Here is a 21,978-nt window from a genome sequence, read left to right on the forward strand (position 1 = left end):
AGAAATTCTATGTTACAATTGCTCCTTCCTTTCTAGAACCGGAGTTACAATCTTGTAACTAAAAATACTGCTAATAACGCAAAAGTTGTGTGATTCTGAAAAAATAATAATATTCAAAATATATTATATTGAAGCCTCTATAATATTCAACTGTGTCGATAAAAAATAAAAAAAACTTGAAAATAAGTGTCAATTATTTTGGGCTTTTTAAAGTATAAAATATTTTTTAATTTTTATTTACAAATAATGTGCGAATATTTCCAGCTTTTGTTCATTGTAGTGTTGCATTTTAACTTCCGGCCCATAGGTGGTGACGGCCATTATGTCCTCCGCATCTAAAGGAACAATTAAATCCCTTGAGATAACCAGCGATGACTGAGTACAAGAGGATACAGTGACTCCAGCACCCTTTAAAGTTGATGTTTGGACATATTTTGGTTTGAAAACAAATGAAAGCAGTTATGACTTCGTCAAGAGTCATGTGGTCTGTAAATTCTACAACACCAGAGTCAAGTACTGGACAATACTACACATGTATCCTTTATACCACAGTATCACGATATATCGCTATATATGGTATCGTTGCCCATGTATTCTTATTGTATCACCAGGTTCTTACCACCCCTTATACACGCTTATACACATCCCTAATAATAACTCTAAGATTGACATTAGTTGCTGCCACATCTCAACTTGACGGCCCATGATGCTTTGTGATATTTTTAATTAAGCAAGTTAGTAATGGTTATTTGTAAAGCGCTTTCACAATCAAAAAAAATACACAGTTAATAATATATACTAAATATACGCTAGTAACCCTCAATTCCTTCATGATTGTAGAGACAAATTATACATTTTAATGAAAGTCTTTTTTTCAGTTTTTAAAGCTCTTAAATAACATTGTGTAAAATGAGCTCCTTGGCAGACGTATTCGCTGTTTTGTGCCTTTTAACTGTCTTCTGCAATTCCTGCACCAATCTAATCCGTCATTCTTTACAAATAGTTCTTACCATACAGAGTACATTTTTTTCCCCTCTTTTCAAAACCTGTTAAGTCAGGTCGCCATAGTGTCGAAATGTTCCGACCTTGTTTTGATCTTATCGGTTTTATTCTATGTTATCTGCTGCTGCTGCTGTTTGTGTTCACATCTGCAACGGAATCGTGAGTGTCTCCCATGTGCTGACGTCGGCTTTTTTTTTTTTTTCGGCGGCCACTCCTGCGGTAGAAAAAAAAATAACTGCAGTCAGCCGTGGATATCCGATATCCTCCTCTCGCCACCCCCTTCCTATCCCATACCTTTCCTCGTGCCACCTCTTGTTTTGTTCTCCTCCGCCCGGCCTCGGCTGCTCCTCTTCACCGGGGCAGGAGCAAAGATCCAATTTAGATCTTCCCCCCACTTTCTGCTTCCCCTGCCTTCAGACGCACACTATCCTATCTCCAACCCCCCCCCACCCTCAGGCTCCGATTGAACAACTCCGAGCGGGTTCTTTTCCCTTGTTTCCGCCCCGGTTTTATCAAAATGTTGTTGTATTAACAGAGGCAATCTTGGTTCAGTGTAGTTGGGAACTGCACCAGGAGCCTGAAGATCATTTAAGTTGTTTATGGCCCCGGTGGGAAGTCCAGAGTTACTCCAGTGATGAGATATCTTCGCCTGGATGCTGCTCAATGGGGCCCTTCTGCAGAGGAGGATTTTTTTTTTTTATGTGGCTTTTGTTTATGTTTTTTTGCTGTGGAGAAACAACGGATGTAGAGTAATATGAGGACACATGCACGATCAGAGATTTGTACGGGTCTTAACGGACAGTTTTGGATAAGAGGTGAGGTCTTGAATAGACTTTTAAAGCTTTTTATGGGCCTCATAAAACAGGACGTGGCCCTCAGACGTGAGATTGACACATTTTAAAATCCGGAATCTTGTTGCACAGGATAAACCCGGACTCACAACAAAAGTAATTCTCTGTACATGATGCATTTAAACCATTTTTAACTTAATAACTTTATTGATACTACACCATGGGTGAGCAATTAAATGTCCCCTGGGGCCACATTATATACTGTGACTCTGAGAGAAGAGCTAAAATATAATATAGATCTTTAAAAAAAAAACAAATAAAGTAAAAATAGTAAAGAAGAAATATCGACATAAACATACAACCTTTCCCTGTAAATATGATGTCAATATTTTCTCTATTCATTTTGAGGGGCAAGACATTTTCAAGAAAAGTTGCAAAAAAAGTGGAAGAAATCTGACACTAAAAAACTCAAGCAAGTTTATTACAGTAATCAAAACAAAATAAAATTGTTAGCTGTTGGAAAAAAACTACTATGACCTTTTGAGTTCCGCATAAATACTCGCAAAGGGCCGCATTAGGCACCCCAGGCGGCACTTTTGCCCAGGTGTCTGTCTGTTTGGACCTGCCCAACCCCGGTTAGAAAAATAATTAATAGGTCACTTTTTCTTTGTAAGGTCCATCAATTCAGTCGTGATTTATTGGATCCACCAGCTAGTTAAAACAGCTGATTTTTTGCGATGTAACGTCGACAAATGTATTATTTTCTATAAGAAACCAATCCTGTTTTAGTGGCACTCGGGAAATACTTTGCCCCGTATTTCCGAATTCCAAGGGTAAAAAAAACACGGTGCCATGACCGCTCGTGTTGTGAATCCACAGTAAGAAAATAGTTCTTACTTATTTAGCGCTTTTCGATGGGTTTTTTCATCCCTCAACACACTTTACACATCGTCTGGACTATTGTAACAGTTTGTTTTCATGTCTTAACAAGAAGGATCTGTCTCGTCTGCAGTTGATTCAGAACTCTGCAGCGAGAATTCTGACCCGCTCTAGTAGAAGAACTCACATTTCTCCGATCCTTAAATCTCTTCACTGGCTTCCAGTTTCTTTCAGGATCAACTTTAAAATTCTGGTTCTTACTTACAGAGCTATTCATTGTCAGGCTCCTCCTTACATCACTGATCTGATCCAGCCTTACACCCCAGCTCGGGCTCTGAGGTCTGTGGATCACAATCTACTTATGGTTCCACGCACACGGCTCAGGACCAGAGGAGAGAAATCTTTTCAGGCTGTTGCTCCTAAGCTTTGGAACGATCTTCCTCTCTCTTTGCGCTTGATGGAGTCTACTGACTCCTTTAAGAAACACCTTAAGACGTTTCTATTTGTTCAGGCTTTTCCTTGAATTTCTCGAACTCCTGTGTTGTTCTCAGTATTATCTTGATCTTTAAAGTATGTACTTTTTTGAGTATTGTTTTGATTGTTTAAGCGCTTTGTGACCCTGGTCTCGAAAAGCGCTATATAAATAAATATTACTTACTTAATTACTTATGCATTCATTTAATCACACACTGATGGGAGTAGGCTGCGACGCAGCATGCCAGCTCAACCCTTCAGGAGCAATTACAGCATCTTTCTCAGGGACTCAACGCCACGTTCCAACCCAGAGTTGGGATTAAAAAAAGAGGTTTTGACGAGAATTAAAAGAACATCCATTGATGATTCTTCTGGAAATAATAAAAAAAAACTGATCCTGAAGTCCCACTAGAGACGTGGGTACGAGCATGGTTGTCCCTAATGTCGGGGTCCACTGTAATCCTACGTGTAGGTCGCATTACCAAAAGTAATTAAAAGAAGCGTTTAGCAGCTCCGCCTGGCCGGTCCAGATAAGTCTCCGGGGGGCCCGTCGCTGTGGGAGGCTCGTGGAGGTGGTGGCTCACATCAAGAGAAGCGCTGCTGGGAAAATGTTGTTGTTGTTTTCATTTTAAACGTGCAGCCTCTGAAGACAGTCCACCTTTTCAGAAAACATCACGGGCGGAAATGAAAACGCGCCGGACTTAAAAGGTGGTTTAATTGAATTTCTCGAGGTGTTATGTTTTCCCCTCTTCTGAAAAATACATGGTGCCTGCTTGAGATGATAAATCTTTCTGTAAGTGCACTTCGCTTTGGTTTTGCCCGAAACGGCAGAAAGGAGCACCTGGGCCTCGTGGTTTCGGGTTGAAATGGAGGTCTCCCCTCAGATACAATTACCGTCCTGATAAACTCTGCGATTGTTGGCGAAAAACAAGGTCTTTTGAATATGTGAATGATCCTCCTGACGCATCCATTTGAAGACAAGCTTTTGAAAAATTCATCGCCTGTTCACTGAAGTTTTTTTGGGGTAAAGTGCAACTGCGGTGAATTCAAGCAGAGGTGAATATGGATACACTTGCGTCTGCTCGGCTCAAAAACTTGGCTTCACGACGAGCCCGGTCACAAACATGTGGTGTGAAAAGTCTCGACACTTCCCATGATGCTCCGCAGGTGATATGAGCGAGTGTTTATGATCAATGACACAAGGGAGCGCTTTGTTTTCACACCGTATTTTCGGTAGTATAAGGCACACAATTTGCTCAGAAAACGACAACACTCCTTAATGCGCACTATGTTTGTGTTCTTGTTGTACTTACTGACCTCGGAACTATATTATTTGCAACACAAAATATTGGTAAGCTACACAGCTGAACCACAAGGCGCTCAATAAATACTTAAGGCACCGTTGTATCACTCATAGTGATGGTATAAACGCGAGGCTCCACGAGGCGCCATTGTATTACTCCGTGAACCAATATAGTATTACTCTGTGAGGCTCTGTACTATTACAACGTAGGGCGGCGACTCTAGTATTATTCCGCAAGGTGCTGTGATATTACTCCACAAGGTGCTCTAGTATTACTCCGCAAGGCGCTGTAGTATTATTCAGCATGACGCTGTAGTATGACTCCACGATGCCCCACAGTATTACTACGCTAGGTGCTGTAGTATTAATCCATGAGGCGCTATAGTATTACTCCGCTAGGTGCTGTAGTATTACTCCACGAAGCGCCATAGTATTACTACGCTAGGTGCTGTAGTATTACTCCATGAGTTGCTGTACTATTACTCCATGAAATGCTTTAGTATTACTCCGCTAGGTGCTGTAGTATTACTCCACGAGGCGCTTTAGTATTACTCTTCTAGGTGCTGTAGTATTACTCCACGAGGCGCTATAGTATTACTGCGCTTGGTGCTGTAGTATTACTCCGCAAGGGGCTCTAGTATTATTCCGCAAGGTGGTGTGGTATTACTCCGCAAGGTGCTCTAGTATTACTCTGCAAGGCGCTGTAGTATTATTCCACATGACGCTGTAGTGTGACTCGACGATGCCCCACAGTATTACTACGCTAGGTGCTGTAGTATTAATCCATGAGGCTCTATAGTATTACTCTGCTAGGCGCTGTCATATTACTCCACGAAGCACCATAGTATTACTACGCTAGGTGCTGTAGTATTACTCCATGAGGCGATATAGTATTACTCCACGAAGCGCTTTAGTATTACTCCGCTAGGTGCTGTAGTATTAATCCATGAGGCGCTATAGTATTACTCCGCTGGGCGCTTTCATATTACTCCACGAAGCTCCATAGTATTACTACGCTAGGTGCTGTAGTATTACTCCATTAGGGGCTATAGTATTACTCCACGAAGCGCTTTAGTATTACTCCGCTAGGTGCTGTAGTATTAATCCATGAGGCGCTATAGTATTACTCCGCTGGGCGCTGTCATATTACTCCACGAAGCTCCATAGTATTACTACGCTAGGTGCTGTAGTATTACTCCATGAGGCGCTATAGTATTACTCCACGAAGCGCTTTAGCATTACTCCGCTAGGTACTGTAGTATTACTCCACGAGGCGCTTTAGTATTACTCCTCTAGGTGCTGTAGTATTACTCTGAAAGGCGCTATAGTATTACTACGCTAGGGGCCAAACAGGAAGTATGATACATGCTGTTATTGGAAGGCTCTGCTTAACTGTTGACATCAACAGATTATATTCAACTTAAACCCTAAACTCTTTAGGATAATAAATAATGAGACGTTTCTATAAACCTTATAGATGTTATTGTACTTTTAAGATTTTTTAAATTCATTTTATAATAAATAGATAAATAAATAAAAATATAATTCCTAGAACATACATGAACACTGAACCACAGTACCTTCTCTTCTATAATAATAGAGTTTTGTTCCTAAAGGTGAGTTATTACAGGTTTTATGTCTAGAATATCCTCGTGTTTCCAGAGAAAAGGAATGATTTGCTTTTTGTTGTGGCCTTTATGAAAGTTTCCGTCTCGACTGTTTCCACGATGGTTTTCGATTCGATCCGGCAACATTCCCGTGGATCAACGTAGCTGCAAATTGCAAGCTCAGTGGCGTGAGCCGAACAAACAAACAGCCTCACGTTTTACCTACTTTGTGAAACAAATCATCAAGAAATCCGTGTCATTCTGCCTCAGTCGTTAAACATTCCCAGATTAAAACTGTTGTGAAGAAATGTAGCGTTTAATAAATGTATAAATCACATCCAAATCTACAACCATTTGTTGGATTATACAGTAAATATTCTTTGTTTTAATGAGAAGTTATTGTCTGCTGTGGAGCTCACACACCAGCGGGAGGATAAACAAATAAAGAATTCCCTCTCTTTTACAGTAGAAAACACACAGATGTGAAGAAGCAGACACACACCTGTGAACACACACACACACACACACAGCGAGGCTCCCGGGCACTCGTCCTATTTCCCGAACTGCCAGTGTGACAGCCGGTGGATCCTGCTGGTAGGAAACTAAACCTGGGAGAGATGGAGCAGAGAATAAATGTGTAAAATGGGTCAGAACCTGAATATCATTACCTGCCCCGCTCCTGTTGTGTGTTGGTACAGCGTTGTGGGTTTATTCTGATTGTTCACGCCGCGGTGAAAAGGTTGAGCAAAAGCTTCTTCCAGCATTTGTCCGAGGGCGAGTTTAGGATTTGAACCTGTAATGTTGTGGTGGTGTGTGTCGGGAAGTAAAAAAAAAAAAAGTTATCTGACAATAGACTTTGAATATGATTTATTTTTGTTGAATCAACATCAAAATCATAATTTTAATTTGAAAAAGATTTGATTTCAAGTTTTTTCAATGCATGAAACAAGTCAGTGTTATAAAAATGCAACGTAAGAGTTTAACATTTTTGAAAAATGTAGTGCTAACATCCAGGCAATCAGGGAAAAGCAATCGAACGTTTGATTTACTGGATTTTAACAGAATCTTTTCAAACCAGATGTATTAAACTTAATTTTTAACGTACTTTTACATCAAATTTGTACACATTTGAAAAAATGTTTACATTAATTTTTTTTCTAGACAAAATGTATTTGTATCGCGTCAAAAATATATATATATACTGTGTATATATATACGTTCAAAACCAATATAACGACTTTATTTTTTTCTTAAGTCTTATTTTGATGGTGTGAAAATTTTTGGTTTTAAATTTTCATTTTAATTCATATTTATTTTTACTTTTTAAAAGTAAATCTTATCTATCTTTGATCTATCCCTGCAGATACTTTTTACTTTGAATTAAAAGTGGTATACATTTTTTTAAGGATTTATTTTTTAAAAGCGATGATACAATGCATACTCCTCACAATGAGTTAATTTTACATCTTGACAAAACAATGATGATCATTTTTTTTGCGATTTCTGAACAAATGTGGCATGTTTTCAAAAGCAATACAAGTGGAGAAGCGTTCATGCTTTGGCCCCCGGGGTTCAAATCTGGCCCACAAGAGCTTTTAAACTACTGAATTGTAGTTTTACTCTAAACTAGAAAAAGTACCTCGTCGTTCAAACAAGTTTTGTCTTGAGTCAGCCATTTTTTTCATAATTTTTTAGCATTCGCTTGATGCGAATCTATACTGTATGTTAAGATAAGCCATTGAAGACTGGAGGTAAATAAATTGTCTAATATTTTATTTAATATACATTTTATTTAAACGTAAATCATATAAAAATATAAGTCTTTGTCTTTGTTGTTTTTCTTTGATCGATGTTCTTTGTCTTTAGACTTAGATTGTGTCATCTTGTTCTTTCTCTTTATGTTCTTGTTTTTATTTTATTTTTAATTAATTTTTAAATTTTTTATTACTCTAGTATTATTCCGCAAGGTGCTGTGATATAACTCCACAAGGTGCTCTAGTACTACTCAGCAAGGCGCTGTAGTATTATTATGACTCCACGATGCCCCACAGTATTACTACGCTAGGTGCTGTAGTATTACTCCATGAGTTGCTGTACTATTACTCCATGAAATGCTTTAGTATTACTCCGCTAGGTGCTGTAGTATTACTCCACGAGGCGTTTTAGTATTACTCTTCTAGGTGCTGTAGTATTACTCCACGAGGCGCTATAGTATTACTGCACTTGGTGCTGTAGTATTACTCCGCAAGGGGATCTAGTATTATTCCGCAAGGTGGTGTCGTATTACTCCGCATGGTGCTCTAGTGTTATTCCACATGACGCTGTAGTGTGACTCAACGATGCCCCACAGTATTACTACGCTAGGTGCTGTAGTATTAATCCATGAGGATCTATAGCATTACTCTGCTAGGCGCTGTCATATTACTCCAGGAAGCGCCATAGTTCATTTTTTATGAAAAATTGCGATATTTTCTGTGGCTATTGGAAAAAAACAATTTCCCGAAGCAGACCTCCTGACCGATCATTAAAGTTTTACCTTACCTTACCTTACCTTAAAAGAACTACAAGAAAAAATATATCAAATCAAAGATCTTTAAGAAAAAGATACATGGGGTTAAACTAGTAATAGTACTGATGGGTAGTGATGTTAAACATTTCTTAATGGACAGTTTAATAGTATTACTTAAGGTCACGAGTCAGTGTGTTGATGATTTTATTGGACACGACTAGTTTAAAGCGGTTGTTATCTGGTTCTGAGGTCTTTCTCCACAGTCCAGTCGAGCCGGGATCGCTGGAGTGTCGACTCAGCAGCACTTAAATCCTCATGAACCGAAGGAACCGGATGAGATGGTGTGCGTTAGCTCACCTTACATCCTCCCCGGAATACAAAAGCCAGCCGCGGAGCGACAGATGGGTTAGCGCGGGGGAAAGCTATCTGCATGCCGGGGCGCCGTCGGTTTTGTACCTCGTATCCTGGAACAAATCCATGAATATTGTAGGAAGCCGCCGCAGCAACAACAGCAGCCGCGGATGCATCTGGTATTCACCGGATGAAGCTGAATCCCGAACACGAGGATGAGTTGCCGATTCGCCGGGCGATACCTGGGCGTTAGTGGCGGCCTGGAGGCGAAGGCGGCGCACCCCCCGGGTACACAAATCTTCCCGGTCCTGCCACTTGATACCCAGTCGCACCGTGGAAAGAGTTACGCCTGAAAACAGAGCTCCAATTTGTGGCCACAGATCAATATGTGTGGCTCAGCGGGGGATTGAGATGTTTTCCTGGTGGTTTGTTCCATGACACCAGCGCGGCAGTAAAACCCGCCTCAGCCCCGGCTTCGACGCTCCCTCTGTTTGGACCCGAGGTTTGTGTTGAGTAATGCATAATCTTTTTTTTTTCCTCTCTCCTCACAGTCTGTTCCAAAACCCATCGCCCTTGAGCCTTGCTTTGGCAACAAAGCCGCCGTGCTCTCCATTTTCGTGCGATTACCCCGAGGAACCGGTGGCATCCCTCCTCCAGGGCAGTCTGGTGAGTCCATTTTCAGTTTTTTATGGAGTGTTATATTCTTTCTGATGATTGACAGACACTCGAAAAGCATTTTGTAGCATTGTAGCGTTCAAATAGCCATCGAGTTCCCTAAAGAATTCTGGGTAAAGCACTAGATATACGAGAATATTTGCAGTTTCGAGTTGAAACGACCTTTTAAAATGTTTGGTTAAATCTTCAATTTCCTTTCAGCTAGAGTATCTGCGTATGCTAGCTGGCGCTTGTTTGCTAATCGACTTACCTTTTAGTCAAAAAGGTGGAGATCACTCGACTAAGACCACAAAAATTTGACAAACGGTAAAGTTATAAGACCAGCATTTGTTTGTTGGAGTGAATGTGTTTTCGTTAGCATCAAGCTAACGTGGAGCTAACGTCAAATGTCTTCATATTTCTGGTTAAAACTTCACACCTGAAACTTGAATTTCTTTTTTCTGGTATTGGACTCATTGTTGAAGACCAATGTGACTAAGAACAGGTCAACCAAGGTCACTGTTATTTCAATAGGATTGAGTGATGAAAGGAAACGGCTAAAATCATTTTTGCCTTGAAAACTTTGTAGGAAATTTTCCTCGTTTAGATTGTATTGTTCTTATTACCGTCCAGATTTACTTTGATTCTGAGATATTTTCTTTCAGGCTTTTTAAAGTTTTTAAATTCTATTCCTAGATATATAACAGAATAAAAAAAAAAACCAGAACATCCTGATGTTATTACAAATAACAAGTTATGTAAAGCAATCCATCAAATCTACTTCCTGAAAAATGTCGTTCGACTTACAAACAGGCATTTTTGTTTGTATTTTGTGCGTTGAAAATATGTTTGAGTCCGTGTATCACAAGTGTGTCAAACTTGAAGACACAAGGAGCCGGAATCCTTTAGCAAAGTTGGTCACATTAGTCACCCTAACCCAGACTAAATGTGTATCCACTAACAGGAAGTACAGTACGAGTCTAATTACGATATTGTCGCTTCATTCCCGGAGGCTAAATCCATTGTTTCTCTTATGTTTGTCCTACATTATACACGTCAAATACCTTAGAAAGTGTTTCTTATTTGAACCCATACTTCTTTATACTTCAACCACATGAACATTAATCTACTTTTGGCGACCTAAAATGACTGGGCGGGCCAGATTGACACATGTTACATACATATGGTAACATCTATATATATATATATATATATATATATATATATACAAATTATATAAATAATAGGTTTGTTAGAGAATATTGATACAGCGATTTATCGCAATAATATTGTTTTTCATAATATTGTGTCTATATTTAACATTACTGTATACAACTTCCTGCCACTAGATGGCATCAGTCATTACATCATCCGCAGCTAAAGGAACAAAGAGATCCCGGAAATGACTGAGGACGAGAGGATACAGTGGACTCCAGCAGCTTTAAAAGCTGATGTTTGGACATACAGTATATTGGTTTGAAAACAAATGAAAGAAGTTACAACTGAGGACGAGAGGATACAGTGGACTCGAGCAGCTTTTAAAGATAATGTTTATGTTAAACATACATCCTGTGAGATCCCTGTGATGACTGAGGACGAGGGGATACTTTGCCTCCAGTAGCTTTTAAAGCTTCATCAAGAGTCATGTGGTCTGTAAATTCTGCAACACCAGAGTCAAGTACTTGACAATACTACACATATGTGGTACAGTGTAACATTGTTACTACAGTGTCACGATATATCGTATCATTCTCCCTCGACCATGACCACGTATTGTATTATAAGATTTAGAAAAAACACTGTATAAAACATATAATTTGTCTTCATATAGGAAAAAATGGATACTTTTTAAAACATGTTGTTTTACAAGTTTGTGAACAAGTTCTCGCGACACCAAAAACAAGAATGAGTGATGGTGGGGACCATTTTTTTCATCCTCTTATGTAGAATGAGGGCGAAATCACACCTGAGTTAAAGCCGTCACTGACAGGGTAATCAAGAGGGATTATGGGAAATGTGTTCAGCGACGGGAGGCCGTGCACAGCAGCAGCTACTGGGGTCTTGTCTGACAGTAAACAGAGCGTGGCAGTGAGTTAAAGAAGTCGACTGCTGTTCCTTCATTTCCTCCCTTGTTTCCTGTTCCTCACTTTCCAGTTCTGTGCCGAGCATTTTTTCTTTTTTTCCCCGTTTCATCCGCTTCCTCATTTCATCTTCGGTGTTGCCTTCGTCTCTGTGTTCAAATGCTTCCCTTCGCTCTCTCTCAACTTCTATATCTCTTTGCTTTCCCTTTTATTCCTCTCCAGACTTTGAGGTCTGGGATTTAAATCTGCTTGCTTTTCCACGTCCCACAGAGCCCTCTCTTCCTCATCCTCCTTTCACAGACAACTCTGATAGGACTGAGAATTGAGCCCATTACTTTCTCTCATCCTCTCTTTTGTCGCTTCCTCGCCTTACATTCGCATCTGTCCGTCATCTGTTTCGCTCGCATTTGAGGCGAAACTCCAGACTGAGTTGTTTAAGTTATTCTGCGAAGGATTTTTCTTTTCTTTTTTTTTGTTCTTTTTACTGCAGCTTCGTCTGAAAATTATAATGTATTTCATTTCTGTTGTTTCGGATGTTTGGACAGATATTTAATTCTGAAATTCTGATTAGCATGTGACTATTGACGCATCTAGTTGCTCATTTCGGTAAAGGTTAATAAAGAAAACAAACTTTTAAACTAAAATCAGTAAAACATCAGCTCTTTACGAGATCATGTCGTTGTACAGAAGTTCGCCCACCGTTATGGTATTTTTAATGTACCTAATATTTGATGTTTTTTTTTACAGTTGGTTTTATTTAAACGTTAGTTTTTGTAAAAAGGTTTTTTTTTTGTAAAAATGGTTTAAAAAAATCCTACATTAGCGGCTAATTATAGCTCAGAGCTCTTGCTGATTCAGCATTACAGTAAGATGTATTTTTCATGCACTTTTTATTGTTTTTTTTCATTTAATTTCTGCCATTTTAATCCAGCAAAAATAATGGCAATATTAAACAAGTGCTGAACGATTATGGATAATAATCTAATTGCATATAACATGTGATTATTTCTTAAATGTATTATTTTCATGAATTTCTTCTCTATTACAATAAATCATATGACGATAAAATGTATTTCTTGTGATTTTAATGATAACGTGTTAAAGCCATCGGTAAGATGAGGGCAAATAACCATACAATAAAATAAATAGTCGAGTGACTACAGGACGTGGCGAAGGTGAAAGTTTTTTTAAAGTATGTTTTCTCTTTCCCACCAAAGGAATTTGTTTTTAGAAGAAAAAAAAAGGTAACACTAATGCAGAAAAGTATGTTTAAAAATAGTTACAGTGGATTTTTAAATGTTATATAATTACCATAAACAGTTGAATATTTTAGTGCCAAAAGCTGCAGTTCATCAAGTGTCCACTTGAGGCTGGCTTCAGATAAAACTGAAGATCAAGGACCAATTCTGCAACAAAAATAGATGATGACGGCATTAAAAAAAACACGTTCACTGCCTGGTTTATTAAATATCAACACTATTTTTATTTCATCATTAAAATTCATTTTTTACTCGTTTATATGTTTTCCTGAATTTCCATGATTAGAGCTGTGGTTGTGGTTATATTGTCCAATCAGAATTCATCTCTTATTTTGAACACTGATTTCAACCGGAAGTTGGAACGCTATCACCGTCACTTGAAGGCACTTTTCGCCAACGGAAACAAGTTATTTAGTTGTGTTTCATTGTGTTGTTTTGTGGAAAAATAAGTGTTTTCTCGAGACATTTACGACGGTATCAGCTCCGAAGACGCATTCGTCAGTGACGTCGCTTCAGTTTAGCCTCATCTACGTCACTAAGATGGTGGCTGTTAAGGGTGGAAAGTGTCCATCTATCCACACTCAATTTTCTGGCCATTTAAGTGCACTACATTTTCGCACACTGCTCAGTGTGAACGCACTTGTGTACTCAAAATATGAAGTGATTTGGGACTCACCACTGGTCGATAGTTTCGTTATTTACTCGTCGAGTGAATTCGATCCATCTTTTCTTTTTTTTCTTTTACTATATTTTTCAACTTTTTAAAAACATTCTCAACATTAAATCTGTTGAAGAAGAACCACAGGACTCGCCTCCCGATGAGGTCGAATCCATCCATCATCGGAAATGAATGGATCTCACGCCTCAGGGAGTCCTGATCAATCTTAATGAAGTGAGGTTGGTAAACGTCTCATTGATGCGTTTCTCAGGCTTTAAATCCAGTTATTTCATGATCTTACACATGCAAGGTGTCTCTACGACTCGCCAAAAACTAAGTATTAATGCTGCGATGATGCGACATCGACCGCCTCTCTGTCTCCGGACCATTATTTGGATCAATGTTTGGTTAATTAAACAATTACACGGCGAGGGAAGAAGACGTCGCAGGAGTGCGACTGATGTAAAATTCATGACAGAGGATCAAGTCTTTATCGAGCCAATAATTTCTGGACATAAATCCAGTCTCGGTAACATTAATGTCTTTGACCTCAATGAATCATCTCTCACTGCCTCCACCTAAGTTCATTAATCGTCCGATGGGAGGAAACTGTCAGGAGGTGATTTAGAGAAAATGTTTTTTTTTTGTCTTTTTAAAAGGTCCTCATTTTTACGCCTTTTCAATGGCTCGCAAAATAATTTTTAAAGATGTTTTACCAATATTTACCCAAGTCTTAACTTCGTATATCGTACATATATATATGTATATTGTGAAAAGCATCATTTCCCCTTAATTTCTTGACACAGTGCCTTGATGAGAACATTTTCTCAGCAATCTTCTACATGAAATGATTGTTAAAGACCCGTCCAGAAAAATATATCATTTGATTTCAGAGTTTTACTTTTAAAGCTGTGAAAATGTCAACCAATAACTGCTGGCAATAGTCAAGAAATAACTGAACAGGAAGTTGTCTAGGTCTTTGTTAAAATCCCAAAGAAGTATCATGGCAAAAGATGTCACGCAAACCTTTTGTTTTGTTTTTTATATTCTGTATCATAATCCATGACTTTTGTACTTTTGTAAGTGATGTTTTTGACTTTCGCAACTTTTGTAAATTTTGTACTTCTATGACTTTTATACTTCAGTGATTTTCGCGACCGTCACGATTTTTGTAACTTTTGTACTTCCGTGACTTTTGCGATTGTGACTTTTGCATTATTTTGTACTCCTATGACTTTCTCACTTCGGTGACTTTCGTGACTTTCACAACTTTTTTGTACTTCTGTGGCTTTGCAACTTGTAACTTTTGTGACTTTGACATTTTTCTTAAGACTTTCGTACTTCAGTGACTTTTCTAACTTTTGTACTTTCGTGACTTTTGCGACTTGTTACTTTTGTACTTCCATGACTTTTCTTACTTCAGGGATTTCTGGACTTTCAAAACAATTGCAACTTTAGTTCTTCCATGACTTTTGTAGCTTTCATACTTCTGTGACTTTTGCGACTCGTAACTTTTGTGACTTTTGCACTTTTGTACTCCTATGACTTGTAACCTTTGTAGTTTCATGACTTTTCTTAATTCAGTGACTTTCGTGACTTTCCTTCCATGACTTTCGTACTTCCTGGGCTTTCATGACTTTTATCACTTTCGTAAACTACCGTTTTCTGTCAATTTGAGAACCGGTTCTCATCACCAGGTCCAGGCCTGACGTTCGGACCACGACTCAAGAATCTGCTCCGTGTGTTTGCAGGTCTGGCAGTGGCCAGTGCTCTGGTGGACGTGTCCCAGCAGATGTGTTTAGGCTACAAGGAAAAGTCCGGAGGCCTGAGGAACCGCAAACAGCAGCCCACCGCACAACCCTCCACCTGCATCTGAACCCACCCGACCAGAAGTTCCCCCTCAGACTGCACCCCCTCCTTCAGAGACTGAAGCCAGGTCTGGCAGGTGGAGGTGCTCGCTGGGGAGGCAGGGCCGGGGGTCGCCTCTCCGTCCTTACGAGGGACCACTTGAAAAGACTCACTGGGAGGAAGCGGGACAGCGTGAATGTTCCCCCTCTTTGAAAACATTTACCTCCGACACCCCCATGACGAGGTCGGTGCCACGGCTTGCTGCTAGAAGAAGATCTTCATCTCCACAGATTTAACTTTTATCGATGTTTTACCTAATTTATTGTTTGGTTTAGCGCGGGTGGGGGAGGGGGGGGGGGGGCTCGCTGGAAAACGCTCGACACAAACCCCCCAGAATGCCTTGCTGCCGTACTCATTAGTTAGTTTTCAAAGACGCTCAGTTCGGCCTCCATGCAGGAAAACAAAGTTCCTTTGATGAGGAGCTGCTGCAGGAAATGGACCAAAACCATCCCAAAAAAAAAAAAAAAAAAAGCTCAAAACCCGGAGTTAGGAACTTTTTACCCGACGATGATGTGAGCAGAACATTCTCATCCAGGAGCTTCTCCAGGCGATGTTGCAAATATTGCACAAACTTTTCGGTTCCCGGATCTTCGGCAGCTCTAGTCCGGGTCTCGTCGGCGGAGGGACTCGAGTGGAAACAGGTAGCAGTCACTGAATTTCGTTTATTTTTTTTCGCCCCCCCCCCTAAAAACAATAGTTTCTATTTTCCTGTTTTGTATTTTGAGCGCCACCTTCTACCACGAGTCGAGTCAGTAGCATGTTCCATACGTGTGCGGTTCACTCCTCCAGACTCCACGACGCAAACATCGCGCTTTGCTCTGTACGAAAATCTTCCCGATCTTAGCCTCTCGCTGAAAACCCAACCGAGCGTACCTAGCATGGATTTGTAGTATTTATTTAGAAGGTTGGATTTTATATAATGATTTTTTTAAAACCACCTAAAATTGCGAAAAAATGTGATGGTAATTATAATGTTTTTTTAATCATGAAAAGGGATCCTTGAATTTAAGCTAAAAATTCTTTGTGGTTTTATCATCATTTACAATTTCAGGCTTTGAACTTCAATTTTGAAACATTTGAGAAAAATAGAGCTTTTGATTGGATTTTGTGTAAAATTTTGAAAAAGCTGTCATTTGTTAATATTTTAAGTTAAACTTCGATTCATCGTCCATCAAGTATTAATATAAACGTTTCCGAACCTTTGTTTACACTTTCGAGTGAAGAATCGCGATTTAAAATTTTTAGCAGAAAATGAACAGTGTTAAGATTTTGGCTTCACCTTGACCAAGAGCTCAAACTGTAGCAGTGCATTATGGGCCACTTTTAAATGACCTATGAATACTATTAAAACCGGACCACGAAAAACATGCCATTGGCCTAAACTGTACTGCAAACCTCGAGCTATATATTTTGGTAAATCAGTCATTTTTTTGTCAATAAGTACTTTGTTTTGTTTGAAGTATTTCCTCTAGAATGTTGAGCTAGCCTGGACCCGATGGAAGCTATCAGGGCTAACGTTTAGCTTCTCTAAAAGACCAAAAAAACACAACAGAAAGGTACGAAAATATGTAACTAGTTGAAAACAATACTTCAAAATCCTCATCAGTGCATGCATAGACTTAAAAAATGTACCATCCTGAAATGCTAAGTTACGGGGGTGCTGCTAGCTAGCCTAGCTACTCTACAAACTACTCGTGGAGACTAAAACCGAAGATTGACGCACAAAGTTACGTGAACGAACGAGCTCATTACCGTCAAAAGAATCCGAGCTTGTTGTTTTTTATTCAACTTGCGCTAAGTCATTAGCAAACCGCGCGCTAACGACACCTCTGACAAAAGTCTCATTAGCGAAAGGAATATTAATAGGACAATTACGTAGCTTTTGAATCCGTCCTGGAAGTGCCGCGCTCGCTTCCCTCGTTTCCCAAGCCTCGGTAGAAAACCTCTCGCCATCTGGATAAAAGGGCAAACTCTTAGTGCAGGAGAAAAGGTCAGCGCAGGAAGCATGAACAAAGTTGACATTCTGTAATTACAGCGAGCTGGATGTGCCGACAAGTGGCGTCACCTTCGCATGTGCGGCGTGAAGCGGAGCCTCTTCATTATCCTTCGCCGCCTTTATTCAAATCTGTCCGATATATCGGATTCCCGAGCGAGACGCAAATATAGAAACACTTGTCAGGTTTGCCAATCGAAATCCAAATTATTACTCTCCGGTAATCACCTTCTGAAAGCTATTTCTGTCCGAATGCCAGGATGAAATGACCAGAGACGTTTTATTCGCCCATAGATATATACGAAAGTACCCGTTACTCTCTGTGTCTATTACAGCTTTTTGAGCTTCAGACGACAAAATACTATTTATACTTTATGATTTCACCCTTTTCACAGCGGACATATTTAAACATATTTACCAGCATTAGGCTAAAAGGTTCAATCAAGAAGTAACGGTAAACTTAAATATCTCATTTTACCCCTTAAATTACTATTGGGTGAATAATACATTCCGATTTTTAGCATGAAGAGCTAACAGCGCTAACCCATCCTGGTCGTGAAAAACTGCTTTTACGCTACGATTAACTTGTTAAAAATACAACATTTAAGTCACCGGTGAAAAGTACGGTATTGTTGCAGGCACATTCAAAACGGTTGGATAGGAATATGTCAATCAAAATTCTATTGTCCCGCCCTACGCCCACAATTCAGAATTTTGCGATGGATGGAGCTTCTACTGAACGTTTTGAAGAATACCTACCCCACCTTTGACATGGTTTTAAAAATGAATCAAAATTGTTTAAAAAAAAAAATTATAATAATAATTACTTTACTAAAGTTAATCCGAATTTGTGGTTGCGCATAAGCACAGTGATTTCGGAGTAACTAGGATAGAACGGTATTGATTATTACTGTCTGGGAGACATTTTATTTTGACTAGAGTCCAGAATTTTGTTTTAAAGTAAGATCAGCCCGTGACTCTCGACACGTCAAGAAGATTTGTTTTCGGACCGCTAGACTAAACTAAGAAAAAAAACCTGTAAACTTGCAAATATTTTCCAAAACAAAAACGGTACATGGGACCATTTTGAGAAAAACGCTGAGTCAGCATAATGCTGAGCTGTTTTTTTCATGCACTTAGCGACTGTTTTGTTTTTTGATATTTTGGGCAAATCATTCTTTTTTATCTCTTCTTTTTTTAATCAAAATGCCCGGTCCGTGTAAAACATTGTCGGCAGTAAGATTTTGGGGGAACCCAAACCTTTTTTGTAGGTAATTGATGTTTGTCAGACGAAAACTCTTTAAATTCTCTCGGTTTTATTAGGGACTCTTTAATTCTACTACTGACGCCATTTGTCGCGGAGGGAAGAATCCAACACTTTTCTAAAAATAAAAGAAAACCTCAGGAGGACTTCAGACAGACGGATCAACCTCTCGCTTTCTGACTTAACGCCCGAATCAGAAAGAAACCGTAAATAAAAAGTTCTGTTAAAAATGTTTATAGATCTTTAAATTCTCTTTCGCATTAGAGTCGTTTGTGTTGCTCCGGGAAGTTGGTCCGCGACGGCAGGAAGTGGATGCGTCGAGGGTCGAGCTCCGCGTGGGCGGATTTCACCGAGCGACGAAATCCTCGACGAGTGTGTGCGACGTGTTGTCGTCTCGCCAACGAAAGTGTGTTTTTTTCGAGTCGAGTTTTTCTTCCTCCCACGTTCGTCAGCGCCGCAAAGTTTCGGGTTAAAGTTTCAGGTAAACAAACGTGAAAGTGTTTACATCCAAAATTAGCAGAAGCCCTTTTTTTTTCGACAAAACTGTCTTCAGAACTTTATTCGTAAACGACTGAATAACAAATTCAACGTTCATAACTTAAAAGACAAGAGGTTGAAAAACATGGTTTTATCCAAAACCTGATTTAAGTTTAAAAATGATTTGAGGTTTCATAAATATTTACACTTTACAAGGTTGGATGGTTAAAAAAATGAACTGAAAATGATCTAATCGTGTTTATATATTTGCGTTCTTTTTTAAATTTATTACAGATATTATTTTATTTAAAAAGTGAACACAATTTAAGTTAACTTACAATGTAGCTGTTGTGCAAGTTGTGAATATTTTTCTCTAATACATTTAGATGTATTTTGATTATATTTCCATGTAGAAAAGATGATCTTGTTTAAAACATTTTCTTTTTTTCCCTAATTTTTCTGCTAATGCTAAAGCTAGCAAAACATTTTTTTAACCAAAATTTTGCAGAAACAATTATTTTTTATCAGTAAATGTGTAAAAAAACAACCAACAACAACCGTTTACTGAGTAAGTAAATACACTTGTACTATTATTTTTTGTTGCATTGCATTATGGGACTTGGTGGCGGACTTGCGGTTAAATACGAATCCAAAACTTTTCTTTAGGAGGTTTTCAGCGTAAATTGAGTTTAATTCCAAAATTAGCACTTCCTACATGATTCTTTTGCTAATGCTAAAGCTAGCAAACCCATCTGCGACACCCAAATGTTAAAACTTCACGATATAATTTACGATTCCATAATTACTAAGATACTCAAAGGGATCTTTATGAAAATATGTGATAAAACTCGTATCCAAAATATGACTTTCCTTTACGATGTTTTCAGTGTAAAAACTGCTCTGACTCTAGGCCCAAAATATTAGCACTTGCTACGTGCATTCTTCTGCTAATGCTAAAGCTAGCAATACGATCTGAGCCACATTTTTGCAGAATTTTTTTTTCCCAGTAAATTTAGCAAAAAAAAAAATGTATACTGAATTAGAAATTACACTTTTACTGCGATTTCTGTTGCAGTGCATTATGGGACTAGATGGTGGACGTGCGTTATATACCCACCCAAAAATACGACTTTCCGTTACGATGTTTTCAGCGTAAAAACTGCTCTGACTCTAGGCCCAAGAAATTAGCACTTTCTATGTGAATTCTTCTGCTAATGCTAAAGCTAGCAAAACAATCTGAGCCACAACTTCACGATATCATTTTTGATTCCGTAATTTGAAATACGAAAAAGAGTTTACGTTGTTTGCGGAGAAGAGTCATTTGTTCATCGGGAATGTCAAGTTTTTGGGGTTTTTTTGGTTTAAAGTCACGTTAAATCTCCCGGACACGACTTAAAAAGTTCCTCCTGCTGTTCTTTATTCATAAGGTTCCCGCTTCCCTCCCCGTTTACGACCGAAAATCTCCCCGAAAGATGCAATAAATCCGCAGAAATGAGCACAAAGTCCAACTCTCGGTCGCGTGTGAAGCATTCGAAAGTAACTTTATCGAGAGGACGCCGGTGACGGAAGCGACAAAATTCCCTCCGTGTTGAACTTAAAGTCATTTCCATGTCAAACACTGAATTAAATCAATGGTTCTTTTGTACGGCGGCATTTTAAATATATATATATACATATATATATATATAGAAGGAAGTAGTTTGTTAATATGTATAATTTAGCTTCTTTTGTTGTTGTAAATACCGAGGAAATATTATGAATGACATTGTTTTTGTTTTTCAAACTCCTGCAGCTTTTGGAACCGTGACTATAGCGAGTGGCATATTTTCTATGTTGAACTATTACTAGAAGCTGACGACCGTTAACCACGTTTGTAAACCACACGTGTAAATACCAGGATGACAGAGCATTTGGTTTGTCTATTAATAAATGTGAAATTCTACCATTTCTTTTGTGTGTGTGTTCTTGTGTGATGATGCTGGAGGGGACACCCTGGAAAGGACTCGCTCAGTGCAGCGTATGGTTGCCGACTGTGGGAGGAAACCGGAGTTGCAAGAGTGTGGATTAAGAAAATTATTATTTTATACCTTCTTATTTAGAGACTATCCCAGCTACCCGGGTTAACACACAGGAATTCCACGTTCTACTTCACCTCTTTTTTTCCCTAATATACATCTTCAACCTTTTTCTTTACCTCCATCGATCCACCATCTTTCAAATCTAAATAAATCTCTTTCTTCTTTCTTTTCACTCTCTCCTTCTCTTCTCACTCGTTTTCTTTTTTCTTCCTGAACTCATTCTTTCATCCGTCGTTTCTTTTACTCTGTGGATCCTCGGTTCAATACCAACTTGAAAAAAAAAAAAAAGCACTCATAGGGCACATACCTCCCCCAAGGAGGAGCTCATTACACCTGATTTAAATTAAATCGTAACCGATTTGAATGTAGTTTTATTTATTTTATTGTTTTGATAAATGAATCTGGAAAAATTGTGTTTGAGGGCAATTTCATCGATGTGTTTTCAAACATATGACATCCTTTAAAAACCTCCTGGGTCCAGATGGAGCTCCAGAAGATCACGATTAAAAAAAACAACTTCCTGTCATCAGACATCTGGTATCATCAGCGTCTGGTATTAGGCTGCAGCAGATCATCCAGAGAAAGTTCTGACCTTCAACCTTCTCAAGCTAAACGACCTTCAGACGTTCAGAGTTGCAGGTTCAATTCCAGTTTCTCACCAGGACCAGCAGACGCTTGAAGTCCAGGAGA

General features: G+C 39.0%; 1 protein-coding gene across 2 annotated transcripts in view; it reads left to right on the forward strand.

Annotated features, from left to right (window-relative positions):
* Positions 1 to 21,155, forward strand: part of atrn (attractin) — a 113,986-nt gene extending 92,831 nt beyond the window's left edge. For both annotated transcript variants that reach the window (XM_087780503.1, XM_087780504.1), the window contains exons 28-29: positions 9,468 to 9,582; positions 15,320 to 21,155. In XM_087780503.1, the coding sequence (XP_087636629.1) occupies positions 9,468 to 9,582; positions 15,320 to 15,444 (240 nt within the window). In that variant the 3' untranslated portion in view covers positions 15,445 to 21,155. The remainder of the gene's footprint in view (positions 1 to 9,467; positions 9,583 to 15,319) is intronic.
* Positions 21,156 to 21,978: the final 823 nt, after the last annotated feature.

Source organism: Callionymus lyra, chromosome 18 (assembly GCF_982586985.1).
Source record: "Callionymus lyra chromosome 18, fCalLyr1.hap1.1, whole genome shotgun sequence".
NCBI lineage: Eukaryota > Metazoa > Chordata > Actinopteri > Syngnathiformes > Callionymidae > Callionymus > Callionymus lyra.